Source organism: Monodelphis domestica, chromosome 4 (genome assembly GCF_027887165.1).
Source record: "Monodelphis domestica isolate mMonDom1 chromosome 4, mMonDom1.pri, whole genome shotgun sequence".
Lineage (NCBI taxonomy): Eukaryota > Metazoa > Chordata > Mammalia > Didelphimorphia > Didelphidae > Monodelphis > Monodelphis domestica.
The window spans coordinates 94,402,536-94,422,351 of record NC_077230.1 but is presented as its reverse complement, the minus strand read 5'-3'; the positions used below and the strand labels follow the sequence as shown (position 1 = coordinate 94,422,351).

Sequence of the window (19,816 nt, the reverse complement as noted above, 5' to 3'; positions counted from 1 at the left end):
TTCAAGAGGGAGTGCAATTATGGGTGGCAGAGATGTCTGAGGTCTGGTCACCCCTGTGTGTGGCTCAGGTTGAATGACCCTGAGTTTTGGGGGTTGAGAAGGCTGATTAAATAAGAAACCAAAATGGTTAGTGAACATCAGTATCTACAGTGAAGCCCTCTAGTTTAAAGTACAGCCTGAAGTCAATCTTATAATTTCGGGCATTCCAATTTCACTTCAGAGCACTCCAGAGAGAAGAAAGAATCAGTTCTGTTTTGGATATGTTGAGTCTGAGATGTCAAAGGACATGCAGGTAGAGATTCCAACAGGCAACAGGCTCTATGGAAATGAGATGCCATAACATTGAGTATGTAGATTTGGATGTTATCTTCATAGGTGCAGTTACTGAAACTCTTGTCCTTCCATCACCTCCCCGCCAATTTAGATTAGAGCACCAAGGGAAGAGAGTTTGAGAGAGAAGCACCCAGGCCCAGGACAGAGCCTTGGAGGAATACCCACTTTTAGGAGTTAGACAGGGATCCAGCAAACAAACCAGGGAGTAGCAGTCAGAAAAGGGGAAAAATCAGAAAAGTACGGAATTCCCGAAGCAAAGAATAAATACTGTCAAAGAGGAGAGGTGAATAAAACTTTGGCAGAAAGGCTATACTCAGTATAGATTCTTGCACAAAACTTCTCTTCACATGCTTGTACTTGTATTTTTTTCAACCTGCTTGAGTTCCTAGAAAGGAGGCAATTGTCCACTCATCGGTTGGATATCTTATAGTGAGCATACTTTTCTTGTACAGGTTAGGTTAGATCACTGCTGAGGTGCCTTCTAGTCCTTAAAGTCTGTTGTTGTTCAGTCATTTCAGTTGTATTTGACTATCTGTGACTCCATTTGGGGTTTTCTTGGCAAAGCTATTAGAGTTGTTTTCCACTACCTTCTCCAGTCCATTTTGTAGATGAGAAAACTGAGGCAAATAGGGTTAAGTGGCTTACCCAAAGGCACACATCTAGAAGGTGGCTGAGGCTAAATTTGAATTCAGGAATCTAAGTCTTCCTGACTCCAAGCCTGGGACTCTATCCATTGCACCACCTAGCTGACTATGCTTGTATGATATTACCCTTCTTTCATGTGTAAATTATAATATATTTAATTGTCTGCTAGCCTATTAATTGCAAAGAAGGTAAGTGTATATTACATATATATTTGCCAAACAATGAATGATTAGAAACAGCCTTTGGGGAAAGATGGAAATGGATCCATGATTCTCAAGATGCTCAGGGAATTAATTTGGTTCCTTTTTGGTGAGATACAGTCTTCCTTAGCATGGAATCACCCACAGTGATTGACATCAAGTTGGACAAACCACAAGAACCCCCAGCTAGTGAAGGCGGATGTTCCTGCTAATAAAGAGCCCTGGATTGGTCAGCTTCATTTGACACTACCCGCTTGTTGTGTTGCTTCCTATTGGTTAGCTTCCTAAAAGAAAAAAAAAATGTTTATCAAGATGGGAGGATTTTTTTTTTCTCTCTGTCTCTTGTGGGTGGGATGGGATGGGTGAGGGAGGGTGGGTGTTGGGGCTCATGTCACTCTTAACAGCTGTTACTTAAACAACTATTTTTTGGTTTGGTTGTAATATATTGTACTTTATTAAGATTGCCAAAAACTGTTAAAATTAAAAAAATTTAAATCATGTGTATACAACTTTTTGCCAGATGAAAATGTAGTCATTTTTATTTGAAAGAGGTTGGGCCTTTTGTTTTTGTATATTTGTAAACTTATAGAGAAGATTTCCCCTTCTTCCATGCTCTATCCTTCCTACATCACTTGACCTTCCTCTTCCTACCCCAACACTTCCTCTTTCCCATACTCCTGGACCTGCCACTCCCCCTCACACCCATCCTGTCCAGTATAAAAAAAAATAAAAATAAAACCAGGCAACTTGATTAAGCTCTGACCCTGGGCAATCTGACCCAGAACATGTCCCCTGGTATAGCCTCCAAGTGGTTAAAACCAAACATTGACCCTAAAGAAAGCATGCTGCCAAGTACAGCTGTAATTATGTCTTTATTCCTCCTCTGTGGCCATATATGTTTATATACATGTATATCAGCTACTGAAACAGCCCCGGGGCCCTAAGCCCTGAGCTTCAGAGAAAAGCTGCTCTGATGGTCCATGGGAAATCTGGCAGCAGGCCTTGAAGGGATCTCTTGCCTCTCCATTCCATCCCCCTGAAAACCTGTCGGGGGAGTCTGGAGTGTATTTTGCTAAATGGGACATTGGTTGGATTTGAAGAATAAGTGGACACTGGGAGGAAGCAGTTTTCTTGGCAAATGTGGGTGGGACCAATGTAAATTTTACAGGCTGGTGAAAATATCTGTGAGCCTGAACATTTTCCTGACCTAGCTGCCAAACTGATATACATGTATATTGGGGTCCATTATAAGGGATGTGCAGAAAGAAAAGAAAATGCTTGATGTTGAGCAGTGTGTAACACTTGCATTCTCCGTGAGTTCTGGATGACTGGAGAACTCAAGATCAGTGGGATGAAGTGTGATCCAAGCTCACTATTGTGTATCATACAGTATTATTCCATACATGATTTTGGGGTAGGGGAGAGGGGGCGGGGAGGGTATGGTATCTACAGAACTACTATAGGAATAAATGTTTTTAGGCCTTTAGTTGCGAATATTGTTGGGTACAGTTCTACAAAAACATTATTTCTTGATGTTTTTTCATTCCACTAGTGTAGTAGAAACATGAGCTATACGCACACACTGTCATGAATATCAAGGTTACACTGTTGTCACTTTATGGTATGGTTGAGCTCCAGGGTCCTCTGGTGGCCTGTGTAGGGGAGTGGTGCTGGTGACATCCACACCTTTCAAAGAGAGCTGTGCTTGCCATTTTTGATTCACTCCTGAGAAAGACTCAGCCCCTCAAACCATTTCAACCCCTTCGGAAATGTCTTTTATAAGCTAAGTAACATTTCCCTTTGGGCCAGACATGCTAATGAATGTGGGTGGGCCCATGAAGCCAAGGCCAAGGCGAAATGAAAACTCAGCTGGCTGTGTGCAAAACTAGAAATTATGACCCTCAACACAGTCCTGACTTAGAGTATCTTACACTGGAACATGGGAAAATGAGAGGGAAAAAAAATATGGCAACCTTTTAGACCGGCTAATTGTATTTCTCTATGAATCCCTCCACAAGAGGGAGTTCTGAAATGAACTTCTCAGAAACCAATCCAAAATGGCACCCAACAGTTATTGAGTAAGAGAAGAGAACTCTGTTAGTACTCTGTCATTGGTCCTGGAAGGTCTGCCCCCATCGTTTCAGCATTAGGTACTGGTGCATAGGGGCTGATCTTTGAAGGGAAATGTATCTTCAGGTGAGGATGAGGGGAAACAGATTTCCCAAATGAGTTCCTCTCCCCAGAGGAGAAAGATCAATGTGCTCACCAAAATCCAATGTGTCACGTGCTTAATTTTTATATATGTGTGTACATAAGTATATATACATAGTTAGATTGTGTATATGCCACACACACACGTACTTGCACGTATGTATGCGTGCACACACAATGTATATTTTTGTTTCTCCTACTGTTGTCAAGTTGGAACTTGCTTTGTGATGACAGTCTTGGAAAATGAAAAGTGCTGCAACTGTCAGAATAAGAGGTAATTAATATTTGTCAGATAAATTGTGAATTGTCTTGCCATCAATAAACTAATGCATCGATGTGTTCAACTAGAGGAAAAACATAGCACATGAGAATATCTCCACATTATATATAAATATATATAATATGTACATATGTGTGTATGTGGATGTACATGTGTGGCTTTGGCTCCATGCATATACATGCCACACACTTTACAGTGGTGCTTGGTGGAAGATCGCTTAGTTACCTCACAATACCTTAAAGGCGTTCATGTCCCTGGATTATAATGTATGGTCTTTTATTTGCAGTGAAGTACTTGTGACCTCTGTCCCAGACAGATTTGCAGTGATCTCCACTGTGTGTATAATTAATGAATGTATGGATTCTTTTTGCATCATAGAGTAGCATTTTTTCTCTTGTGACATTCCTGTAAAACAAGCCGAGAAAGACACTTCCCTTTGCGTGTGCACAAAACCAGGGGAACAGTAGCCTGTTTCCATCAGTAGCCATAGAGGAACTATGCTTGGTGCACAGTGGAAGATGTAGCTTGTCTTAGTGTTGCCTGCAGCCAGCCATGGTTTTCCAGGTGTGTACACTGCAATTCCCTTTCTTTCCCTTGTGCCCTTCCCTACTTTTTCCTCTCTCTCTCTCTCTCTCTCTCTCTCTCTCCTTCCCTACCTAACCCCAAACTCAAACCTTGCCCTTCAATTAGAATGCTCCTTTAAAGGTTAGGACCTTTATTTCCTCCTGTCTTACTGATTTCCATTCCATGATCTTGTCCCTTCTTCACACCCTCCTCCTTCCATAATTCCTTTCTCATGGACTGTTGTTCCAGCAATCAAACCTCCTTCACAAAAGTGCATTTCTCCTTTTTCTCCCATCCTAACCAGGTAGCATCACCATGCTCTTGCTTGGAGAACCAGAGTGGAACCTTGATTGAGAACACCCTGGGGTTTAATTCTACCTCAGTGATCTCTTGACTTATCTCGGGATCTGGACCTACTTGGTCCAAGAAGAAAGTGGATCTGTTCCCTAGAAGAAAGCCTCAGGAGAAACCCCTCAATATCCCCAGAAAGAATGGTTTACAAATGCTAAATCCAAATAGGATAGAGAAGGGCAAAGTGGATACCTTTTTTTAAAGATGACCTCAGTCAAGTTAGTGATTTTCCCCTCGTTTGGACTGAGGAGAGAGGTTCCAATCTGAACAGGGTCTTCAGTCTTTGGGTTCTAGGATGGCTAAGGTGGACTTCACAAGGAGTCAAGATCAACAATAATTCCAGGATTAAAGGTTTAAAGAAGTGTTTAGGGGACGAAACCACAACCAAAATTATCTAATGGAATATACAAGAGCATAGTTGGGGAACCCTATCAAGGGTAACATAAGAAAGTAAGTCAGTAGTCCAAAACATCAGAACTATAGTCATGTACTCCAACTGGGGTGGGGGAGCACTTGACCACCTCGGTTATCCAGTAAGCTTGTAACTTTTTCTTTGAATGGTTTCACAGCTGTCATTTTCACCCCTAAGCCAGCCACTCTGTTCCCTCCATCGTGTCCCAAGAGTCTTTAATACACATTAAGCAGAAGCTCCTGTCATAAAGCCACGCCAGAGCATAAGACTAGATCTGTGCTGATGCTGACGTGTCACTCCTCACTCAGATGCATTCATTACAAGTCAGACAACAAACTTCAGGTGGGGTGTTTGGTGATCTCTTAAGGTCCCTCCCTGCTGTTCTATGACATACATGGGAACTAGAAAAAAAAATCAGATTCCCCGAGAAGAAAAGAACTCAGAACTCAAAAATCTTTGAATGATATTCTAATTGTTGTTCATCTACACGGGCCTTGAATGAAAGATAGCTGGCTTCTAAATACTGAAGTTAAAGGCATGGCCATAGAGTAATAAGACTTCCTCCCTTCCTCCTTCACATATGAAATTGGTTTCATTGAATCACAGTCAGGCATTTTTGTGTCTTATCCTATGAGAGACAGGCAAAAAGAAGGAGATAATGTAAGGACTGACTGAAACGTTGAAAAGTAGACTAGGGAAAAGGGGGAAAGATTATCAGAAAATCTTGACCATGTTGGTACATAGTATTCTAGAATAGTTCAATGGTAGTCACAGGGTTTGGGGGTTCTAGAATACCTTTCCCCCAAAGAATGAAAACACTTTACTGTCTTATTTAAATGATTCTTGATATATTACCACAAGAAAAGAGGAAATAGAAATTGTAATTTTCCCCATTTCACAGATGGGAAAACTGAGAAAGAAGAGTGAAACGGACCTGCTCAGAGCTGTATGTCAGAAGCAGCTCTGGTCTCAGAAGCCAGGACTCCTCATTCTTCATCCAGTGCCCTATTTATATGTATATAATCGGGGCTATGGATTTCTATACGTAAGATGTGTCTATGTGTATTATATACAGTATACATATTTTAGAGCCTTATGTTTGGGGTAATAGGTGGAAATAAAGTCTTATGGTCATTTCTTCATCCAAATTGATAAATAGGAATCTGATTCTACTCAGTCCATCTGCATAAGTAGGGAGATAATACAAGAGAGATTTAGACTCTACTGCACAGGAGGGAGGCTTTCCAGGACCATTCTGATATCCCTGAAGGTAGTTAGACAGCTTAGATGACCCTCAGCATTGACCAATGATCGAAATGTCTTACTGATGTCAGAATGAAAAGCAGACTGAAGCTTGTAGATGTTTAAGATTTGGACATCTTTTGTTTTATGATAAGTTGTTTCTAGATTCCAACCATCTTGGAGTGTACAAATTCACCTGACTCTGAACCCACTTTAAGCAAATTAACGTAGTTGAGCATAACTCAATAAGTCAGCCCCAGGAGAGGGAGCCAGGGCACCATCACGGTAGTTCTGTATCAGTGTCAAGTCATTGTTTCCATAGCATGGACATTAGTCTATACCTTGATGTGTGAACTGAGGAGCTTTGAGTCATCTTCTTCCTTCACTATCTTCTTGCCTCCTCCCTTCATTTCCTTCCTCCCAATCCTCTCCCGTAACTTGGCTGGCCGTTGGAAACTCTGATGGTGGCATGTCCGTCTCTTACTGGCTCAGGAGGTACAAGTGGCCATATTGACTTTCCATAAAACTGTGTAAAAAAATGAAGACTTAGCATGTTGGTCAATCAAACAATAAACTGTCTTAATTCTCAATATGTCTCTTGTCTAATATTCCTAAGAAGCCTAGACACAGAAAAGTATGGTGGAATTTTTAATTGTGCAGAAGCTGACTTTATTTCCCATTTTCTCCTCACTGTGAAGGAGAAATGACCCCCTTTTGGCTACCAAAGAGCCTTTATTAGCCCTTGTCAGCACTGAGCCCGAGATGTGGGCAGGGGTAGCCTAAAGAACATATTCAAATTATTTTTTTGTTGGGGGCAGCTGGGTGGCTCAGTAGATTGAGAGTCAGGTCTGGAGACAGGAAGTCCTGGATTCAAATGTGGCCTCAGACACTTCCTAGCTATGTGATCCTGGGCAAGTCACTTAACCCCTATTGCCTATCCTTACCACTCTTCTGCCTTAGAACCAATATTGGTTCTAAGACAGAAGGTAAAGAGTTTTTAAAAATTATTTTTTGTTAATAGTAGCTCTAGTTGCGAAGAAAGAGGCTGGTAAAAAACGAAGGTGAAACTTTTGATTTAGACAAAGCCAAAAGGTAAATTGGGTTTAAAGTGTTCCTGCTTTCCCAATCAGGCAACAATGAAGGGATTCAAGCGTCAGGGTTGAGCTGGATTTCCTCTGAGGGATCTTCTAGCTTTGGGGTTCTACTATCTCCTATCACCACGAATATGCCAGAGTTAGCTGCACCTCCCTTCTTCTAGCAGGGGTCCCCAAATTTCACTGTTCCTCAGACCATTGGAGGGCTGGACTATTAAAAAAAACAACTATGAACAAATCTGTATACTGCTGTCTTGGATAGTAGAGGCTGCAGCACTGGTTGTGTTGGGCCTGTCACACCTTGCACAGGCCCATCACTGCCACCACTATACCGGGCAACAGTATACACAGAGCAGAATCCCCTCCCCCAGATCACTGCTCACCATGCTGATGGCTTCCATTGTGCAGCCACATGATCCTTTGTGTGGCACCTCATTCTCATTCAGTTACTCTCAGAGCAAGGCATCATGAAAAGGATTATATCACCGGAAGTAGTACTGTACATGAACGATGCTGCGCTTTGTGGTGCTGCCACATAGAGTGCTCTTCTCACTGACCACCAATGAAAAAGTTGCCCCTTCCAGAAGTGTGGTGGGGACCGGACAAATGGCCTCGGGGCCGCATGTGGCCCAAGAGCCATAGTTTAGGGACCCCTGTTCTAGCTTGTCTATAGAAATCCCATCAGCAGCAAGAATGTAAGATAATAAGAATCGACAAACTACCTGAGAGGTAACATGATAGCAGTAATATTTTGTATTGCTTTAAGATTTTCTAAATGCAATACATATCAGTATTTGTAGATGTATATACACACACATACAAATAATCTCATGTGACCCTTACAACAACTCTGTGTGATGGGTGCTGTCGTTTCCATTTAATGAACAAGGAAACCAAGGTTGATAAAAGTTTAAGTGATGGAATATGTTAAGGTCCTAAAGTGCCTGAGGGAGGATTCAAACTCAGATCTGGTTCCAAATCTGGCACTCTGTCCACTACTCCATGAACATCTTGGGCAAAGCCACCCTATCCCCTCAGCCTGCAAGCTTAGAAATTGGTCCATTCAGTTCTGAGGGACTTGTGAGAAAGAACACTATCCACATCCAGAGGAAGAACTGTGGGAGCAGAAACTGCTTGATCACATGGGTGGATGGGGATATGAATCGGGATGTAGACTCTAAATGATCACCCTACTGCAATTATCAATGGTATGGAAATAGGTCTTGATCAATGACACATATAAAATCTCATTGGCTATGGGGGGAGGGAGGGGGGGGGGGAAAGAACATGAATCATGGAACCATGGAGAAATATTCTTAATTAGTCAATTAAATAACTTTTGAAAAAGAAGAAAAAAAAATAAATTGGTCCATTATCAGCCCAGAACCAGAGGGTGGGATTCATCATGAGAGTAATCCTGGTCGGTGTGGAGAGAGAAGAGGGCGGATAACTGGTAGCATTCTTGAGAGATACAGCCCAGCCCTGGGCCACCCTTCTAGAATATCTACCTCCAGGTTGGGGCTCTTCTGAAGCTATTTTGGACACCAGGATTCACATAAGAAAGTCCTGGGAGAGTGAGCCCCAGGATACCTTGATGTTCTGATCGTCCTTTTTAGATTGGAGCCTTATATGTCTCTTGGGGCTCAGGATTCAATAAGAACAATCTTAAGGCACTCCCCAAGCTTGCATTTTTCTGGTCAGAATCCTCAGACTCCTTTTTTTTTTACCTCCCTCCCTCCTTCCCTCCCTTCATTCTGAGAGATCTTCTCTAACCCCACCACCTCCAGACAACCTGAATGTATAGAGGAGGAATGTGATTACCCAGGCACTGTAAACCTCCCCCACCATGCCAGGGATGCAGCTGGCCAGATGTGATGGGAAGGCATGCCAGGGACCTGGAGTGGCAAGGGTGAGAGAAGGAAAGAGCCTGGAGGCAATTCATCTGGAACCAAAGTGAATCTACAGTTGCTACAAAATCAAATGAATGGCTAGAGTATATCCAATAAATATTAATGAAACATTAACAAAGTACCAACTTTGGCACTGGGGATACAAAACAACCATCTCTGCCCTCCAGGAGTTTGCATTACATTCAATGTAAATCAAGGGAAAATCAGACAAAAATGAAATTATAGCCATCTTCCCTGAATGGGAAATGAATTAAAATAAGTTTTTAAAATGGAATAAAGAGTTTCTAATCTTGGGATTTATTACCCAAGCTCTGGCTTGAAGCCGCTTCCTCTCCTTTAGGATAGGATGGAGGGGACCACATGCCCGAGATGTAAATGATGAAAGGCACACTCTGGGTTGACCCCACATGTGTTCCCTTGACTCCAGTTCACATTGTAACCCCATGACTCATGGTTTCCTGGGAGCCAGTGTGGCCAGTGTTCCTGCCCTTTCTCTCTCTATATCTCAGTAGCAGCGTGACTCCACAATTCTCTCTTCTAATGCCGCACATACTCCAACACAATAATAAAAATAATCACTGATATTTGTCTTGTGCTATTTTAATATTTACAAAGGATATTAGTTTTTCATTTAAAATTTTGAACTTAATGAACACCAAAAAACAAACCAACAACCCATGAACATTTCCATATATCAAGTAGAACACAAAAAGGGGAGCATATATGAAACCACGAATTTCTCTTCAATACAATTTACTTTTTATAAAAACATACATTACAATGGGAAAATATTTTAAATCCATTAAATAAATTAATTAAAAAAATAAAAATATATATACAGTAGGGGCGGCTGGGTTGCTCAGTGGCTAGAGAACCAGATTAGAGATGAGAGGTCCTGGGTTCAAATCTAGCCTCAGAAACTTCTTAGCTGTGTGACCCTGGGCAAGTCACTTAACCCCCATTGCCTAGCCCTGACTACTCTTATGCCTTGGGACCAATACACAGCATTGATTATAAGACAAAAGATAAGGGTTTAAAATGAAGATATTTCAAAATTGTTTTGCTTGTCTGTGCTTCCTTCTGCACTTCTCTGTGCATTCCTTAAAATGCTTCAATGTCCTTCTGATTTTTTCTTTTTTCTTTTTTTGGTTTTCTTTTCTTTGTTTTCTTTGTTTTGCTTGAACCTCCCAACAATCCTGGAAGGTAGGCATTTCTGGCATTATCGTTCCCCTCTTCCAGATCAAAGAACTCAGGCTAAGAAAGGTGGAAAACAGCAAAAACAACACTGGCTCTTGAGTCCAAGGACCAGAGTTGAAATTCCACTTTCCTTATTTAAAAAAAAAAAAACGTGGCAGGATGGGAAAGGCAATGGATGGGGAATGAAAGGACTTGGGTTCCAATCTGGCTCTGCCACTTACTACCTAGGGAACCCTGCACATGCTGTGGATCACATTTTCCCCATCTGAAGAACTTGTTTACCTTTGAGGTGCCTTCTAGTTCTAAATCTAAACCTCTAAGGTCTCTTACAGCTCTAGAGCTATGATGAAGAGGTAACTTAATATAGTAGAGGATGACCTGAGAGTACAGAAGACCCGGGTTCAAGCCTCACCTGTACCATGGGCTGTCTGGTACAAATCACTTAGCCTCTGAATGCCCTGAACCAGTGGAGACAAACTCAAATAGAAAAGGGAGCCATTGCACTCTGTGTAAAGGTTCCTGCAAACCGTATACTAACTTGGGAAATGGCACATTTAATATATTAATTTATGAAATTAATTTGTTAACTATTTCCCAATTACATTCTAATCTGATTCAGACCACACTCAGGAGTGTTGTGAGCCATATGCACCCACGGGGCCTTATGTTCAACACCTTCGGGTAACTCTCTAAGGCTAGATGTTTTAGAGGAAAGGAAGCTCCTACGGTGGTGAAATCATAGGTCCAATTTTTAAAATGCCATGAAAATCCATTTCTATTTTGTGACTTGACCAGGGTCACACAGCCACAAAGTGTCAGAAATGGCTTTCTGATATCACATCCAGTCCAGCCCTCTATCTGTTAGGGCAAGTCAGCTTATTGTTAATCGGTTGTTGTCAGTCATGTCAGACTCTTCAGTGACCCCATTTGGGGTTTTCTTGACAAAGATACTGGAGTGTTTTGCCATTTCCTTCTCCAGCTCATTGTACAGGTGAGGAAACTGAGGCCAGCAGGTTGAAGTGACTGACCCAGAGTCACACAACTAATAAGTGTCTGAGGCCAGATTTGAACTCAGGAAGTGTAGTCTTCCTGACTCTAGGCTTGGTGCTCTATCCACTGTACCACCTAGCTGCTCAGGACTTGCTCTATGTACCACGGAAGGGAGGATTTTTTGGTATTAAAACTGTGCATTTATTTATTAGAAGTAAAAAACTACAAACTCCACAAAAATAAGACACTTTCTGGCTGAGTGACCCTGAGCAAGTCACTCAAGAAGATGAGTGCTCCTGACTCCAGGCCTGGCGCTCTATCCAAGTCAGCTTGGCATGGCTGCTGTCCCAACAAGAGATGATGGGTGCAATGGATCCATTCTAATCCATTGGAATCCAAATGGAATCCATTCCAAGATGAATCTGCAAATTCAACTTAACAATCTTAATTATATAATTATATTTATATATAAGTTTGAAAATGAGCAGTTAGCCCATTTAAAAACAGAACAGAACTGAGTCCATTTGGAGGAAACAAATGAGAAGATACTCATAGGGCCCTTAATCACAAGAAGAAATGAGATTCTATGGGGGCAGCTGGGCGACTCAGTGGGTTGAGAGCCAGGCCTAGAGATTGGTTCTAAGACAGGTAGGGTTTAAAAAAAATCAAGGGGGCAGCTAGGTGGCTCAATAGATGGAGAGTCAGGCCCAGAGACAGGAGTTCCTAGGTTCAAATCTGACCCCAGTCACTTCCTAGCTGTGTGACCCTGGGCAAGTCACTTAACCCCCATTGCCTAGCCCTTACTGCTCTTCTGCCTTGGAACCAATACCTAGTATTGATTCTAAGATCGAAGGTAAGAGGTTAAAAGAAATGAGATTCTAACTCTCTAGCAGCTCAATCTTTGCATGACATTGTTTTTACTTTCTGATGAAAGGAAGCATGCAAATTTGCAGATTCAAACTAGGTTTGGAGCTAAATTCAATCAGGAATTGATTGTGAGAGGATCCTGGTGCTATTCCAGAAGTTCTGCAAGAAATCCGGAGTTCTGTTTCAGCGGGTAGTTCTGTGATGTCTGCCTATAGGCAGAAAGGCTAACATTAAATTGTCTCTCAGAATGTATTTTTTTTTCTTCTTACTGACTGATTCCAGAAAGCATTTCTGTGTAGGGCTGAGAAAATATGGTCCCGCCAGCTCCGTAGCCTTTTGTTGATTTCACTTAAAGCAGGGATAGAATGTGGAGAATAAAAACAAGCAGATGGTTCTCGGGGCCTTTCCATTTTCTCTCTCAAGTTTTAAGCAAGCTTTGGACAAGCATCAGATCCCCATTCAGTTCCCAATTGAGACCTCTAAGGTACCCATAGAATCGAGCTGACATTCTGAGCTCGATTCTAATGAGAATCATACAAGGGAGGCTACAGCTGCTTTTTTTGCTACAGAAGTTCACGTCCTGGGATTGTATTCTCGCCCCAGAAGGCCGACTTCCTTTAGCATGGCCATGGGCAGGAGGGGAATCTATAAGGAGAGGCAGTATTTTTTTTCCCCAGAAACAACTCTAAATCTTCTGAAGTTCTTGTTTAAGTGATGGGTCAAAGTCCCAAAGCTTCATGCCACCGTATGTGGAACAGATGACCTTGCACTGTATTTTTTTAAACCCTTACCTTCCATCGTGGAGTCAATACTGAGTATTGGTTCCAAGGCAGAAGAGTGGTCAGGGCTAAGCAATGGGGTTAAGTGACTTGCCCAGGGTCACACAGCTGGGAAGTGTCTGAGGCCAGATTTGAACCCAGGCCCCCCCCCCATCTCTAGGCCTGGCTCCCTATCTACTGAGCTACCCAGCTGCCCTCTAACCTTGCTCTTTAATATTTGGGGAGCAGATGCTATCAGCCAATAGCCCATTCTATAAAGGAATCTCATCTTTGGGTCAGCTGGGTGGCTCAGTAGATTGAGAGCCAGTCCTGGAGTTGGGATGTCCTGAGTTCAAATCTGCCCTCAGACTCATCCTAGCTGTGTGACCCTGGACAAGTCACTTGACCCCCATTGCCTAACCCATACCACTCTTCTGCCTTGGAACAAGTACACAGCATTGACTTCAAGCTAGAAGGTAAGGGTTTGGTTTTTTTTTTTTAAAGGAACCTCATTAATCCTTCCCCCATCCCACAGACGTATATCTTTTGTAAATATGGAATCCACTTCTTGTTGGGAAAAGATCATTGTTTTAAATGCCTAACCAAACTTTGTCCCACAGAGACACCTGGTGGTCACACACCCCCATCAGAATGAGTTGACTAAAGATTACATCATAAAAGAACTAAATGGTTTTACTTATTTAATGCAGTTGAGCAATTAAGTGTTGGTGTACCCTTGCCCAATAATTGATGCTGAGCTGGTGATATGACAACAACTAGTCACCAAATCTGATTTCTCTTTAAATCTATTCCTAGTAAAATATCATTAGAGGATGCCATCCGTATAAAGGATGATATTCATATTCCTGCTTCTGGGAAAGCAAGTAACTAATTCTTCTAACAAAAGCATCACGTTATTTAATTTTTTTTCTGATCTGAAATTTAATGACATGGGAAACTCCCAGTGAGGAAACTCCTTCTACCAATGGAGATACGTGTTGTTATCGCATTATTGATTTGTCTAGTCACATACTTCGTGACCCCACAGGACCAAACCGTCCACTTGGCAAAGATCCTGCAGTGGTTTGCCATTTCCTTCTCCAGTGAATGACGGCAAACAGGGTCACAAGGCTAATGAGTATCTGAGGCCACATTTGAACTCAGGTCTTCCTGACTCCAGACCCCACATGCTATCCCCTGAACCACCTTGGCTGCCTCAGGAGGTAAGTAACTATGACACAAGTTATTGTCTTACAATTGCCTAATAAAGAAGGTGTTAAGAGACTTTCTCAGATTCGTAAAACTGGAATGTTTTTCAGAGGCAGAACTTGAACTCGCATCTTCCTGAATTTGAGGCCAGATCTCTATCGATTACACCATGCTGCCTCTCAAAACTGGCTAGATACAAATAAAAAAGTAGAGTTTCTAAAACAGTCTGACTTAATGCCATTGGAAACCAAAATGTAGCATCTAGCACAAAATCATTACGGTTTTAGCAATGGCTTTTGAGAAGAGTGCTGGAAAAAAGTTCACAGCATGAAATCTGCGTTTAAATCATGTGCTTAGGTTCATGCAGAGGTCCTCTTGAGTTTAGCCTTTTTTATTTATTTATTTTTTAAACCTTTACCTTCCATCTTGGAATCAGTACTGTGTATTGGTCCTAAGACAGAAGAGAGGTAAGGGCTAGGAAATGGGGGTTAAGTGACTTGTCCAGGGTCACACACCTGGGAAGTGTCTGAGGCCACATTTGAACCCAGGACCTCCCATCTCTGGGTCTGGCTCTCAATTCACTGAGCCACCCAGCTTCCCCCCTCTTTTTTTTAAATGAGATGGGGCAGTTAGTCATTGGGTACCTAGTACTGGAGATTCAAAAAGAGGCAAAACCCAGTCCCTGTCCTCAAGGACCTCAGGGTCCAATATGCACACAATCAGATACAAAGGAGCTGTGAGAGATAAACTGGAGATAATGAACAGAGGGAAGGCACTAGAAGTAAGGAGGATGTTGTGTGTAAGATGTCATTTCTTTAAAGAAATAATATTGGATCATTAAAAGCATTCCAGAAATGAAAGAAGCCTTTTTGTTCCCCCAGGAGTAGAGGATGTGTGTCTCCGCTTTGAATTGTGAAGAGAACCCCGATTCCATTTCCTTTGAGAAAGTGCCATGTTTACAAGACTTCTTCGTTCCTGGGCTCGTCTCTAAAAAAATCCTATGAATGTATCTGCATGTATGTTTGCACTGGATTTGTTTTCACTTCTTTTTGCAAAATTCTGATAAATGTTAAAGAGCACTAAAAAAAAAAGGCTTCTTGTAGAAGATGGGATTTTAGCTGAGACTTGAAGAAAGCCAGTGAAACCAGGAGGCAGAGATAAGGAAGAACATTCCAAGCATGGAAGACGGCCAGCAAAAGTGCTGAGAGAGATGGAATATCTTTTTGGAGGAACAGCAAGGAAGCCGGTGTCCTGGATTGCAGAGGATGTGTCGGAGTGTGAAGTGTTAGAAGACTGGAAAGCTAGGAAGGAGCCAGGCTATGAAGGGATTCAAACACCAAACAGGCTTTTATTTTGGATGGGGAGCCCCTGGAGTTTAGGGAGTGGGAGGTGGGGGAAGGAGGCAGGATCGGATCTGTGTTTGGGGAAGATTATTTTGACAGGTAAGCAGAAGATGGACAGGAGGTGAGAGACTGGTAACAGCCAACCAGCAGGTTATGAGGGTCTGAACCAGGGCAGTGTCAGCGTGTCCACTGTGTCAGAAGGGGCCTATGTGAGAGATGTTACAAGGGTAAAGTCAGTGGCATTGTGGGGGCCACATATTAGATGGGGGATGGGGGAGGTGGCAGAGGGAAGGAGGAATCCAGGAAGACCCTTGATGACTGGGAGAATGGTGGTATCCTTAACAGTTATAGGGAAGCTGGGAAGACAGGGGGGCCTGGGAGAAAAGAGAGTGAGTTCAGTTCTGGACATGTTAAGCTGAAAATGTCCTCAGCACATACAATGTAAGGTATCCAAGAGACGCTAGAGATGAGCTGATGTTAGGGCCGGATGGGTAGATTGGAGAATCATCAGCATAGATGATCATCGAATCCATGGAAATTGATGAGATAGCCAAACGAAAAAGTATAGAGGGAGAAGAGAAGAGGAGCCAGGCCAGAGACACCCCCACACCCCCGGCAAAGAAGGAGGAGCAGGACAGAGTGAGCGGTGCCACAAGCACCCAGAAAGAAGAGAGCATCCTGGAGAGGGCGAATGAATGACTGTCAAAGGCTGCAGAGTCAGGAATGAGGAGAGAGAGAATTTGATGATGAAGAGATTATCAGTAACCTTGAAGAGAGCGCTTGTGATTGAATGACGAGATTAGGAGCCGGACTATAGAGGCTGAGAGAGAAAATGAGAGGCAAGAAGTGGGGGTACCTGTTGTAGACGGCTTTCTCCAGGAGGAGGCAACAGAAAGGCGGGGAGACATGGGATGGCAGCTAGTGAAGGTGGCTGGATCAGGGAAGACATGGGCATGTTTGTAGGCAGAAGGCGAGCAAGCAGTGGACAGGAAGACTCTGGAGGTAAGAGATGGTGGGAATGATAAAGGAGCAGTGTATTGGAGAAGACAGGATGGAGCGGGATCTCTTGTGAATGTAGAGCGGTATGTCTTGGCAAGGAGAAGGGTCATCCCGTTATGAGACAAAAATGAAGGAGACCATGGTGGCAGAAAACACTTGGGAGATATGAGATGGGGGGGGGGGGGGGAGAGAAGAGGGAGCTAACCTCCATTGTTTTCAGTAAAATAGGAGGCCACGATTTTAACAAAGAACAATAATAACGATTGCCCAGTCAGTCAAACTCAGTCTTTGAACTTACTAAAGAAAAATCCAACATACCTCTTTGAAGCCAACAAATTCATCTGTCTCTGTTTCAAAAAAATGGGCTAACTAATCCTTGGTCCTTACTCAGAAAAAAACAAATGCAATTAATATATGTGAATCATGTTTAGTCATTTTTCAGTTGTGTCTGACTCTTCATGAGCCCATTTGGAATTTTCTTGGCAATTAATACTGGAGTAATTTGCCATTTCCTTTCCTGGCTCATTTTACCAACAAGAACACTGAGGCAAATAGGGTTAAGTGACTTGCCCAGGGTCACATAGCTAGTATGCATCTGAGGTTGGATTTGAATCCACGAAAATGAGTCTCTTGACTCCAGGCCCAGTGTTCTATCCATATTGCCGCCCAGCACCTACTATGTGCTAGGCACTGTGCCAAGAACTTTACAACCATTATCTCATTTAATCCTCATAGCAATCCAGATAGTTACATACTATTATTACCCCCATTTTACAGATAGAGAAACTGAAGCAAACATGTTAACACAGCTGGTAAATGTCTGAGGCAGTATTTGAACTCAGGTCTTCCTGACTCTAGGTCCCGCGTTCTATCTACTGTACTGCCTAGAGCTTCATATAGCTTTGTTCTGAGGAGAGATTCTGTAGACTTTAAAGGACCAAGATCTTGTCCTGGGGACTTCATGTTATCTGATTAATCAAATTCTTAAGCATACGGAACAAGTATGCTTAAGTTTTTTGTATGTGTCATCGACCCCTCTGGCAATCTGTTAAGATCTATGGACTTCTCAGAATAATGTTTTTTTAATTAACTTCTTTAGTCAATTTAGAACATTATTCCTTGGTTACAATAATCACATTATTTCCCTCCCCTCACCCTACCGGCAGCTGACACGCAATTTCATTTGGTTTTACATGTGTCCTTGATCAGAACCTATTTCCATATTGTTGGTGTTTGCATTAGGATGTTCATTTAGGGTCTTCATCCCCAGCCATATCCCCTTGACCCATGTTCAGAATAATGTTTTTAAATAATTGAAAAAGATGCTAACTTTTAGCTAGTATTAGTGAAAATAAAGATTTTCCCCATATTTTTCATCCATTTTTCCCATCCAAGTTCATAAACCTCTGAAATGTACTCAGAGACCCCCTTGGGCATCTATGGACCCCTGGTTAAGAACCCCTGATATTCCCCCAGATTATATTTCTTTTGCATCTATTCACTTATGTACACACACACAAAAACATACGCTCCCTCGGGGTAGAAATGTATTTCATTCTTATCTCCAGCATATATAATATTAGGCACTTGTTGACTGATTGATTGGGAGATTTCTGCAATCTATAGAAGACGGAGCGTCTCTAGGGCATAGAGCATACTAGCATACACAGAAAGTAGCTCTCCCAGTCAAGAGGAATATGTGTGCTCCTGCTGTGTCTCCCAAGTGCCCCGAGATTTCCAATGATTTTTCCTCCCTGATAGCTGAGGCCAGTGCCTCCCAGACCTAGCAGAGGCAGGTCGTAGAAGGAAGGACTGGCCCTAGCAAACCTCTGGGTGGTTTCTGCTGATTTCTGTTACAGAAAGAATCCGCCGCCACAAAAGGTGAGTGCTCAGTGCACTTCTGTACCAGTGGGCTTCTTTGAAAAGGAAGCGTGGAACTTGCAAGGCAATATGATGATCGCCATTCAGAATGTAAAACGAGTTCCCCAGATTCCAGGAAAAATAGATGCTGCCCTAGAAAAGAGAGGAAGCTGCCAGGTTGGTAGAGGATTCCATGAGAAGGAAGCAGAGCCCCACAGGAAGAAGGGAACTAGAGAGAAGGCCATTTGCAGAGGGCATCCCCTGGGGAAAAGGAAAAATGGAAGGAAGAAAAGGCTTATTCAAAACTTAGAAAGACATAAAATTAATAATAAGCCTTCAATAATTAAAGTACTGAACCCAGAGCTGGATTTCTTTTAATCTCTCTTCATTAAGAATGATAAATATCAAAGCCCAGTGCAGTGCTTGCACAGGTATAAAAGGCAAATTTCCCAATATGACCAGCTTTAATTTCCTTTAATAGCCTGCTAAAAACCATGGGTTATTTGTTCACTTTTTTAAAAATGCTCACTTTCCATCTTAGAATCAATACTGTTCCAAGGCAGAAGGGCTAGGCAATGGGTTTAAGTAACTTGCCCAGGTCACACAACTAGGAGGCGTCCACTGTAGAGTGGCAGCTTCCACATCCTGTGGGTCAGAGTTGGCATATTTGGAGTCTGGTAGCTTAGCATCTCCCTTTCCAAACTCGGGTGGAGATATGTGTTGGGGTTTATTGCCATAGGGAAGGAGGAGCATGTACCAGCTTGGAGGTGTCTTCTGGTTTCACGTTCCTCCGTTGTCCACCTTGTCATCATTTATCACCACGGGAGAAGTCTTGCTGCCCTTCTAGAGTGGGAACGTGGCGAGGGGTGGGCAGGGTGTGTTACTTCGGAGGACCAACATAGGTAATTATTTCTAAGAACACAAAGCTGTTGCCTAGTATAGAATGTTACCATTCCAGCACACAGAATGGATAACTGAACAATCTACAGTTCATGCTTGATTAATGCTGAAACTAGCGGTTTTGCAGTTGATGTTTAACTGGTGCTAACTTGTGAGAAATGCAAGATTTCAGAGTCTGAGGCTCCCATTCCTGTTTCTGCCCCTCGCTGCCCACTGCCAGCCCACAACAAGCCCATGCTGTTGTTCGTTCTCTTTGAAAATGAAGGATGAACAAAAAGGACAGGCTTTAGTTAGAGTCTTTCCTCTACGTGTGTCCAAGCTGACATTCTTAAGTTCTTCTACTCATTGGAATCTCTCTAAAACTTTCCCTTTGCCAACCAGGAGAGAAAAATGGGTTTTATTTCCTCCCTTCATTCTCTTCTTCACCTAGTCCCCAATTCTTCTCTTGCTA

The 19,816-nt window shown here is 42.5% G+C and overlaps 1 protein-coding gene and 1 long non-coding RNA gene across 2 annotated transcripts in view; one reads left to right on the top strand and one right to left on the bottom strand.

The window, feature by feature from the left end:
* RAB6B (RAB6B, member RAS oncogene family) overlaps window positions 1-6,828 on the top strand; it is a 172,454-nt gene extending 165,626 nt beyond the window's left edge. Inside the window, exon 8 of the mRNA XM_001364609.4 lies at window positions 1,326-6,828. Within this exon, the coding sequence (XP_001364646.1) occupies window positions 1,326-1,390 (65 nt within the window). The 3' untranslated portion in view covers window positions 1,391-6,828. The remainder of the gene's footprint in view (window positions 1-1,325) is intronic.
* Window positions 6,829-18,139: 11,311 nt separating this feature from the next.
* LOC130453666 (uncharacterized) lies at window positions 18,140-19,388 on the bottom strand. Its single transcript, XR_008911142.1, has 2 exons — window positions 19,223-19,388; window positions 18,140-18,726 (listed from the first exon to the last, which is right to left on the bottom strand). It is a non-coding gene; the product is annotated as an uncharacterized LOC130453666 (long non-coding RNA).
* Between the last annotated feature and the right edge of the window lie 428 nt (window positions 19,389-19,816).